The sequence below is a fragment of the Chiloscyllium plagiosum genome, unplaced genomic scaffold (genome assembly GCF_037043375.1).
Source record: "Chiloscyllium plagiosum isolate Xiang-an unplaced genomic scaffold, Cpla_swu_hap1 HiC_scaffold_3, whole genome shotgun sequence".
Lineage (NCBI taxonomy): Eukaryota > Metazoa > Chordata > Chondrichthyes > Orectolobiformes > Hemiscylliidae > Chiloscyllium > Chiloscyllium plagiosum.
The window spans coordinates 4,461,760-4,471,185 of NW_028270141.1; the positions used below are offsets into that span (position 1 = coordinate 4,461,760).

At 43.5% G+C, this 9,426-nt stretch overlaps 1 protein-coding gene across 4 annotated transcripts in view; it reads right to left on the minus strand.

Moving 5' to 3' along the window:
- otofa (otoferlin a) overlaps positions 1-8,308 on the minus strand; it is a 436,145-nt gene extending 427,837 nt beyond the window's left edge. For 3 of the 4 annotated variants that reach the window (XM_087977131.1, XM_087977125.1, XM_087977118.1), the window contains exon 1: positions 8,152-8,307. In XM_087977131.1, the coding sequence (XP_087833257.1) occupies positions 8,152-8,230 (79 nt within the window). In that variant the 5' untranslated portion in view covers positions 8,231-8,307. Of the gene's footprint in view, positions 1-8,151 lie in introns of all 4 variants that reach the window. The other variant, XM_087977140.1, reaches the window with a different exon arrangement.
- Between the last annotated feature and the right edge of the window lie 1,118 nt (positions 8,309-9,426).

The following is a 9,426-nucleotide window of genomic DNA, read 5'->3' on the forward strand; positions in this document are numbered from 1 at the left end:
TTATGAAGAGAGGTTGAGTGAGCTCAGGCTTTTCACACTGGAGAAAGAAGGAAGAGAGGTGATGTGATAGAGGTGTACAAGGTAATGAGAAGCATCGATAGAGTAGATAGCCAAAGACTTTTCCCGAGGGCAGAGATGACTGTCATGAGGGGTCATAATTTTAAGGTGATTGGAGGAAAGTTTAGGGGAGATGTCAGAGGTAGGTTCTTTACACAGAGAGTGGTGGGTGTGTGGAATGCACTGCCAGCAGTGGTAGTAGAGTCAGAGACATTAGGGACTGCTGGATAAGCACAGTGATGGCAGTAAATTGAGGGGTGTGTAGGTTAGGTTAATCTTAGATTAAGATAAATGCTCAGCAAAACATCATGGGCTGAAGGGCCTGTACTGTGCTGTATTGTTCTATGTTCTATATTGGAATGGATATCCAACAATCTTTTCTAAAAATAATCACTACATTTGAAATGAAGTAACTCACACAGGCTGATAATTGACCTGTTTGGCCTCAGTACAGCAACTGTGTACCTTTATTGGCTAACAAATCCTGTGTGTTGGAGTCAAACTCAGAAAGCCTGGCTATCATGAGACTTCATCCTTTATATACTCTAACAAAGTTAATGAATCAAATGTCACCGTCAATCTAAGACAAAAATCCTCTATTGCAATAGGTTCCCGTGAGCAATACTTAACAGACAATATAGTTACAATGAGGTTCACGATTATTGAGGTGGATGGGAATTATAAACACAAACAGATGGGTCATGCTCTTATTGAAGGGTGGAACAAGTCCAAGGTCCTGCACTGTCTGCTTCTGCTCCTGTTTTGTATGCTTGTGTGTTCGTATGGATTGGCCGAAAGCTACTTTAGTGAGATGGAAGTTCATAGAAACCCTGAAATCCCTACAGTGTGAGAGCAGGTGAATTAGCCCATTGCGTCTGTACCAACCCTCCAAAGAGCATCCCACCAGATTCATCTCCTGTCTCGATTAGAGTGGTGCTGGAAAAGCACAGCAGGTCAGGCAGCATCCAAGGAGCAGGAAAATCGATGTTTCGGGCAAGAGTCCTTCATCAGGAATGAGGCAGGAAAATCTCTCCACCCCAGAGGCTCCCTGCCTCAATCCTGATTAAGGGTTTTTGCCCGAAACATTGATTTTCCTGCTCCTCGGATGCTGCCTGACCTGCTGTGCTTTTCCAGCACCACTCTAATCTAGACTCTGATCTCCAGCATCTGCACTCCTCACTTTCATCCAGATTAATCTCCTACCCTCTCCCTGTAACCCTGTATTCTACAAGGCAAATGCACCCAGCCTGGACTTCCCTGGACACTACGGTGCAACTTAGCATGACCAATTCACCTGACCTGCACATCTTTGGACTCTGGGAGGAAACTGCAGCACCCGGAGGAAACCCATGCAGACACGGGGAGAATGTGTAAACTCCACACAGAATGTGTAAACAGCCCGAGGTTGGAATCGAACCTGGGTCCCTGGTGCTGTGAGGCAGAAGTACTAACTACTGAGCCACTGTGCCGCTTATGAAAAGGAATCTTTTCTTAGTTTAATAGTAATAGAGCATCGATCTGACAAGGGAAAGGCTCAAGGAAGAGCAGTCCATTGTAATGGTGCTGAGTTAACACAGTCAACTGCTAATGTGTCTGAGGATGGGTCACTCGATCTGAAACATTCACTCTGATTTCTCTCCATAGATGCTGCAGGACCTGCTAAGCTTTTCCAGCAATTTCTATTTTTGTTTCTGAATTAACACAATATAGCAGAGATCTTCACTCTATTTGGTGTCTTCTGAAATATTCCACCTTCCTGGAAAAATGAGGACATGGCATAAAATCATGTCCAGGCAATTTGAAGTGGGATTTCCTTGGGGGGGCTTTGCTTTTTACTTTATTATTAGATGATCGAGAATATATTCTGGAATTTGGGATTTCCTTTGAAGTTAGTCTGAAACGTATATCTTAAGCATTGAACAGGAAATAGCACAAAATCAAAGTCCTAAAACATTACACACATTAAAAATGAGTTTCTGTCATAAAATCATGATAGTGAAGACATATAGAAAAAAGATATGAGTTTATGACAGCCAGAGAATTGTTTGCAATGGCTTCTCTTCCTGCTCCACCTCCATTATCTCTGCTACCCTCAAGGTTCTATTCTTGGTTGCTTCTATCTCTTATCCGGATGCTGCCCTGTGCCAACATGATCCATTTGTTTGATTTCCAATATCCAGTACTGGTTCAGCATAAATGTTTTTCAGTTCCAAACCCTGTATTCCAGTTCCAAACTCCACTTCCTAGCAACAGACTTCACTCACTTCTTTGGAACAGTCTTGGATTGTCAGTCTCTTTCATCATTAATATCACATTTGACCCTGACAAGAAACTGCTGACCAATCCTCATGCATTCAGTAAGACAACCTCTTTTCATTTCTGTAACATTGTGTGACTTCACCTCGCTGCTGGCTATCTGCTGCTGATACCTTCCTCCATGCCTTTAGACTTCACAGTTCTGGCCTGCCTCACATGCTCTACCTTTAAACTTTGATGTCATTAAATCTTTGCTGCCCATATTTTAAATTCCAATTTCTCTACCAGCCCTGGGCACACTAAACTACATTGGCTCCTGATCAACTAATATCTTGATTTTAAATTCTGAATTGGTTTCAAATCCTTCCATGATTTTTCTATCCCTATTTCAGCCCCACAACCATGGCAATGGTTGTCATGGCAATGATCACAGCCCTGATTTACTCATGGATGCATAGAAATTTTATGATTACTTGGTTCTTAAGAAAAGGACCTACAAGCCAGGGTTGGCTGAGAATGTAATTCACTGACTGCCTGGAAATCTCCTGTGTGCGGTTCACCCAGCCTCAAGTGACACCAGGGAATGTTCTAAAATTTCAGAGAAATCTGACATGCAATGCACATTCTGAACGACCTCTTGTGAGTCACGTCCCTTTACATTGGAGATAATGTGAGATAAAAGAAAGCAGTCTGGCAGAAATACATGAATACATTCTCCCCTGACAGGAATATACAAGAGAGGGGGTTACATGAAGACCTTCACCTCTGGTTTGGTGTGTTCGTACTGGAGTGCGAGTGGGACTGGGCTAGAATATGCTATGAATGTTAGAATCAAGAATATCTACTCGACATCCCTGTGCATGAAAGGAAAAAGTTTGGAAAATATCCTTCTGATAGCTGGAAGCATGCCATTAATCAAAAGCCAGAATTTAACAGGAAACTGACCGACTCCTTCCAGTTAATCTGCAGGACCCAGAATTTCCAGACTCAACTGCTCAGTCGTCACTGTCAATGCCACCAGAACCATTGAACTGAATGGCCACAATATTTCACAATCTACTTTGATGGACAAACCAAACCCTGAATATATATCTCTCTAACTGTTACCTTTTTGCTGACTTCTCATTCTAATCTGTCTGCAGCTGTGTGGCATTTTATTTTTCCTTTGGTAACTAATAAAGTCATACTTAACTGAAGAAAAACCGGTTAATTTGGCTTCTTTTAAAACAGAAATGGAATTAGAAAGGGAAGGGATACTGGTTTTGAGTTATTCTTTTGAATAAAGAAGGAAAGCTAGCTCCTCCTGTCTCAGCTGGGATCATAGCAAACTAGGGAACTTGCCCAGGGACTGCTCATAACACAAGGTACTGTACCTGCAGCCCTCAGATTTTCATCTCTCGTGCATCATTGGTTATAATTACTCTGTAATTGATGGTCATGTCCTCAGTTGCTGAGACCCCCAGATTTTCCTCATTTAAAACATTGAGTAAAGCCTACTCCTTTGGTCAAGCTTGTGGTCACCTGACCGGGTATCTCCTTAACATCACTTTGCACTGTTCCTGTAAAGTACCTTGGGACATTCCATTATGTTAAAGAGCTTATACCATATAAATTGCTGTGTTGTTGTTGCCATGGTATATTGCATCTTTTCCAACATCAGGTGTCTCAAAACACTTTACAGCCAATTAAATATTTTTGAAGTATTGTCTTTGTGAGGTATGGTAACTACATCCTAATTACTTGTTCAGTTCCTAACATTGTTAGGAAGGTTTATTATCTGAAATATTAGTTGTATTTGGTCATCATTGGGGAGATGATGGCCGAGTGCTGCTATTACTAAGCTGTTAATCCAGAGACCCAGGTCATGTTCTGGGAACCTGGGTTCAAATCCTGCCATGGTGGAATTTGACTTCAATGAAAACCTGGAATTAAGAGTCTAATGATAACCATGAAAACATTGACTGAAAGAGAAATTGCTGGAAAAGCTCAGCAGATCTGGCAGCATCTCTGGAGAGAAATCAGAGTTAACGTTTTGGGTCCAGTGCCCCTTCCTTTAAATAAGGATCACCAGACCCAAAATCAGGGGTAAATATAGGATAGGGGAATGGGTCTAGGTAGGCTACTCTTCAGAAGGTCGGCGTGGACTTGTTGGGCCGAATGGCCTGTTTCCACACAGTAGGGAATCTAATCTTAACTCTCTCCATAGATGCTGCCAGACCTTGCTGTGCTTTTCCAGCAGTTTTTGTTTTTGTCTTTATCTCCAGTATCCACAGTTCTTTCACTTTTTTATTTATCACAAAACCATTGCTGTTGCTGGGTAAAACAAAATCTGGTTCAGTAACGCCTTTAAAGAGGGACGCTGCCATCCTTATCCAGTCTGGCCTATATGCGACTCCAGACTCAGCCAGCAGTTAGCTCTCAAATGCCTCTGGAATGAATGGCATTGAATGCTGGCCCATTGAATGCTGGCCTATTCAATGACGCTCACATCCTGTGAATGAATAAAAAAAACACATTCTGCTGAACTGGAGTCACTGAGCCTACAATGCTTTCTGGGAGAGGTGGGCTGACCAAGTTAGAAACTGTGTACTGATTCCTTTCCTTGTCCAATGTCATTATAACACTCACAAACTATACTCTGTAAATTCGCTCAACCAGCAATCCACCCCAGGTATTAAACACATGCATTGGACCATTGTTTCCTTTGCCTTACAACTTGGTGTGTTCCTTTGAAATCCTCCTCCAATGTGACTAATTTCACTCAGTTTCCAGTCAATAGAAATATCGATTTTTTGGTATTCCATTGAAAATCTTTTGTGGAACTGTCAGATTTTGACTAAACACCTTAGTGAAAAAAAAATGCGATCCACTTTGATTAGTTTCACCTTAACTGGTTCCTGTTATAGATGCATTGAATTCAGTAATGCGTTTACAATATGATTTACATGTACAAATGACACTTACAAGAATGAAACTGTGAATCAGAAATAATTACACAGGTATTTCAAACTATATTTGTGTTGACTTTTTTGTCTGAACTGTAATAGGAAGCAAAATGAGTAATTTCTCTGGATTTTAAGGATTCAGTTATACACTTTGGAACTGTTGCAAATGCATTTGGATGTGAAAATAGAAGTGTAACCCCTAATGAACTTCATTCTGATTGCGCTAGAATTATCAAAATGGGGGAGTGTGTCTGATACACAGCCTGGGTTTCTAAATGCGTGCTGTACAACAGCAGCTTCATATAAAACCAGAATCACAAATGTATTGGTTTGTTCGGTGAGATGTCTTGGCACCATATAAATGCAATATTGAATATTTGTAAATACTATTTTAGGTAGCACTGCTGCCTCTGAGTCAGACCCCAGGCTGGGGTAAATAATTTCAAACGACGCTTCAGTGCAGTACTGAAGGAGTGCACAGAGATGTCCCACTGAGACCTTCATATAGAACCCAAAACACAGGGCGCGCTTTGAACATGCGGACAGGCCTTTTGCACCTTCATTCTCGTTCAGCACCACAGAAACAAATGGTCTGGTCATTTATCTCACTGAGGTAGAAGAGACACTTTTATAAATATGGCGCATTGCCTCTGTTATCACATTTCAAAATTCAATTTACTTTGACGCTTTCTGGGACACCCAAAAGACCCTGAAATGTGATGTATAAGTACAAATTGGTTCTTAAAGACCATCAGCACGCTGTCCCCTTCAGCTTACAACACAGCAGCCGGCTACACAGAGATCCATGTGCGGAGCCTGCTCCTTGTGGTAGCGGGTCGCAGTTTAAACTGGGCTTTTAATCTCGATATCGATTTTGGACTCGGGCTATGGTATGACTGAGTCTCAGCTGCGAGATGGAAGCTTCAGTGTATAATCTACAGACTTCATTAAAGTGTTTCTGAGTTTTTCGAACTAAACATCTGACGGCGTGAACAATAGAAACGATTGTGCTTTCCCCAATACACTGTCGCTCAGTTTTGATAAGATGTTGTCACAGTCCCACTGCGTATTCACAGGAGGGTCACCCGACAGCAGCCTCTTAACTGAACTTTCTATTAACTTGCTGACGCTGGGATACTACCCCCCTGCTGTTTCCGCTGTTCTAACTTAGCTATGCACAGAATGACCAGAAAAGCAAACCGCAGAATTACCCTTACTACATGTTAACATATTGGAGAAACTCAGCAGGTCTGGCAGCATCTCTGGAGAAGAAATCAGAGTTCCCCTTCAGGACACTGGACCCGAAACATTAACTGTTTCTCCCTCCACAGATGCTGCCCATTTTCTCCAGCGTTTTATCTTTGTTTCAGATTTCCAGTTCTTTGCTACAATTTCGGCTCCAACATCGTTGGCCGTGCGAGCAGACCGAGAGTGAATAAATTCAGGTAATCTCCCCCGTCCCTCTCGCTCAGTCAAATGAGTGTTTCTAGCTTGTTTTAATGTATTTACATGGGCACGCATAATTTGTGCACGAGTGGCCAGTAACAGTTCCCATCCTCGTATCACATCCACACAAAGGGGAACGCGTGAAAAATAAACTTAAAAAGGAACCGGAAATTTTCTTGATGTGAACATTTCTTGCAACTCTTTCCGCTCACTCACACAACCATATTCCCTCAGATCAGAGAGCTAGCAATCACGCATCTGATTCAGGATCCCTCGTTGTCTCTTTCAATCTGTCGGGTCCCCCCCCCCAAAAAAAAATATCTCGGCTGTGAACTTCATTCCTAATTGCTGACCACTCGCTCACTCCTTGCCCCCAAACACCCAGTGCTGAAGGGTTGGAAACTCCCCCTGCACCACTTTTGCTGAGTCTTTCCAGCATTTTCCGGTTTCATTTCAGATTCCCAGCATCCTTCCCAGGACTCTGCATTCACTTCAAACACCAGCGTTCCCTCTTCCCTGGTCCTAACCCCTCAGCCCCAGTCACGGAACCCAGGGTACCGGGCTCCCAACCCCACCCCAACCCCCTTACCCAGTGCCAGCCCATCGCCAGAATTAGTTTCAGCAAAAAAAACCACAGGAATTCAACAACAAAAACACAGGACGAAATAACCAGTCAGGTCAGAATCTCACAGCTCTCCCCAGACTGGAGGAGGGAAAGTTATCTTTTTTTAAATTCAGGAATGTTCTGACACACCTCTGGAGCAGGTAGGACCTAGTCCTCCTGGCTTAGAGGTAGGGAGGCTACCAGTACACCACAAGAACAGTAAGGATTTTTAAAGATTTTGCTAATCAGCTTGTTGAGGGATGTTCTGACACTTGAACCCGAGTCTCTCAATCCAAGGAACAAGCCGCCACCACTGCGTAAGGAATTGGAAAAGATTGGAATTGGTGTCAGTTGCTTTCTCTCGCTTTGACTGGGATGGCAGTGTAATGAACAGGGATTGAAACTGGGGAGCTGTGTCCACACCGTTAAAAACCATTGACCAGCACTGTAAGTAGAACTAGCATTCGTTTGAATGTGCACCCAAAATGTGGAGCTGATACACCGTGGTGAGTCTATCTCGTCGAATAGATCAGCTCCCATAGTACCCCAAGAGTCAGCAGAACTAGTGAACTCGCTTCAAGCAGCCGATCACACTGTCTCCAACCCACACAGAGCAGTGTCTCCTGCTCCCAGGCACATGAGTAATTTCTCCATTACCAGCAGCACTGGGTGGGATAGGGCAGGGTCAGGATACCGTTCCACCTGGCTGAGCTGCTGCTGGTACCTGAGAAACACCATCGACCGCACGGTCTTCTCCAACCCTGCGGGTAAACCACGGTGTGCGGCTGTGAGCAGCCTCCCCCTCTCCCCTTCACCCCCGCCCATGCAAGTCCCTGCATTTACCTCGGAACGCGACTTTGGCGATCCTGTCTCCTCTCCCTCGGAGGTCGGTGACGGTCTTCAAGTGCACCAGGAGAGCCATGCTCTCTCCGAGAGAGAGAGAGGGAAGAGCTGGAGCTGAGGGAAGACACACCGTCTCCACCCCCTCAGTCCAACTCACTGCAGCTCATCCCCCTGTGCACGGCTCGCTATATCCTCTTAATAATTCACAAGCTTCATTAACATAGCGCCTTTCGGGGATTGCTGACAGATATTGTTTATTGAAATCATTCCACGATCATGTTTACTGTCAATAATTTATACATTGAATCTGCAGCCGATGCATTTTCCACATGAAGCCTGGCTCTGCCTACACCTGGTTCCGGGACTGAATCAGTGTTGGACGGGCTCCTGGCGCTGGAATGTAGCCCACAATGAACTGTATGTGTGTCATTTTCCTGCCTTGTCATGTCCCTTAGAACCCCGAGGAACGAGATGGGGAAGCAGTCTTGTGTCTTGTGGTGGAAAGTGAATTTAATCATGTCCTTTCTGTAACATAATCTGTGGGTTGCCCAGTGCGAAGGGTAGCCTGCCGGGGTGAGACAGCCAATCTGCAGCCGGCAAAGTAAAACTGAAGGGGGACAGTGATTGGTTTACTGGAACAACCTTAAAACAAAAGTTTAAAACAGGTCCAAACCTGATCAGAAAGAGTATATAAATCAGAGATGGAGACTGCCCTGTGTTAATTTGCAGTTAATGTTAACAATAGCATGGTGCTGCAGAAAAGCAAGATGAGTTCAACATTATCTGTTCAACAAGTCCCATTTGGAAGATCTGATTTACAACTTAATGATGATGAGGAAGGGGTTTTGGCCAATTCCGTTCATCCATCCCAAAAGACCACAGACCCTCCTGCTCAATTGTAGCATCCAACTATTTGTTGAAAGATTCCAGATTTTTACTTCCTCAATGTTTATTAGGAAGCACATTTTACCCATTACTCACATCAGGATTTTAATAACTTTGCTATTATTCATTGATGGGATTTGGGGATCTCTAAAAGGACTGGAATTTATTGCCCATCCCTAGTTGCCCTTGAGCAACTGGTGGTGAGTTCCATCCTTGAAGCATTTCAGTCTATTTGGTGTAGAATTTGTAAGAAAACCGGGGAAGCACAGTTCAATAGCACCAAACTGGACCACAGGAGATGACCTCTTTGACTTCCTCTTGAATCTTTTCTGCTTGTTTGCACTCCAAAGCTCTATTTCATGCATTGGTTAAGCATTTATCCTTACACTG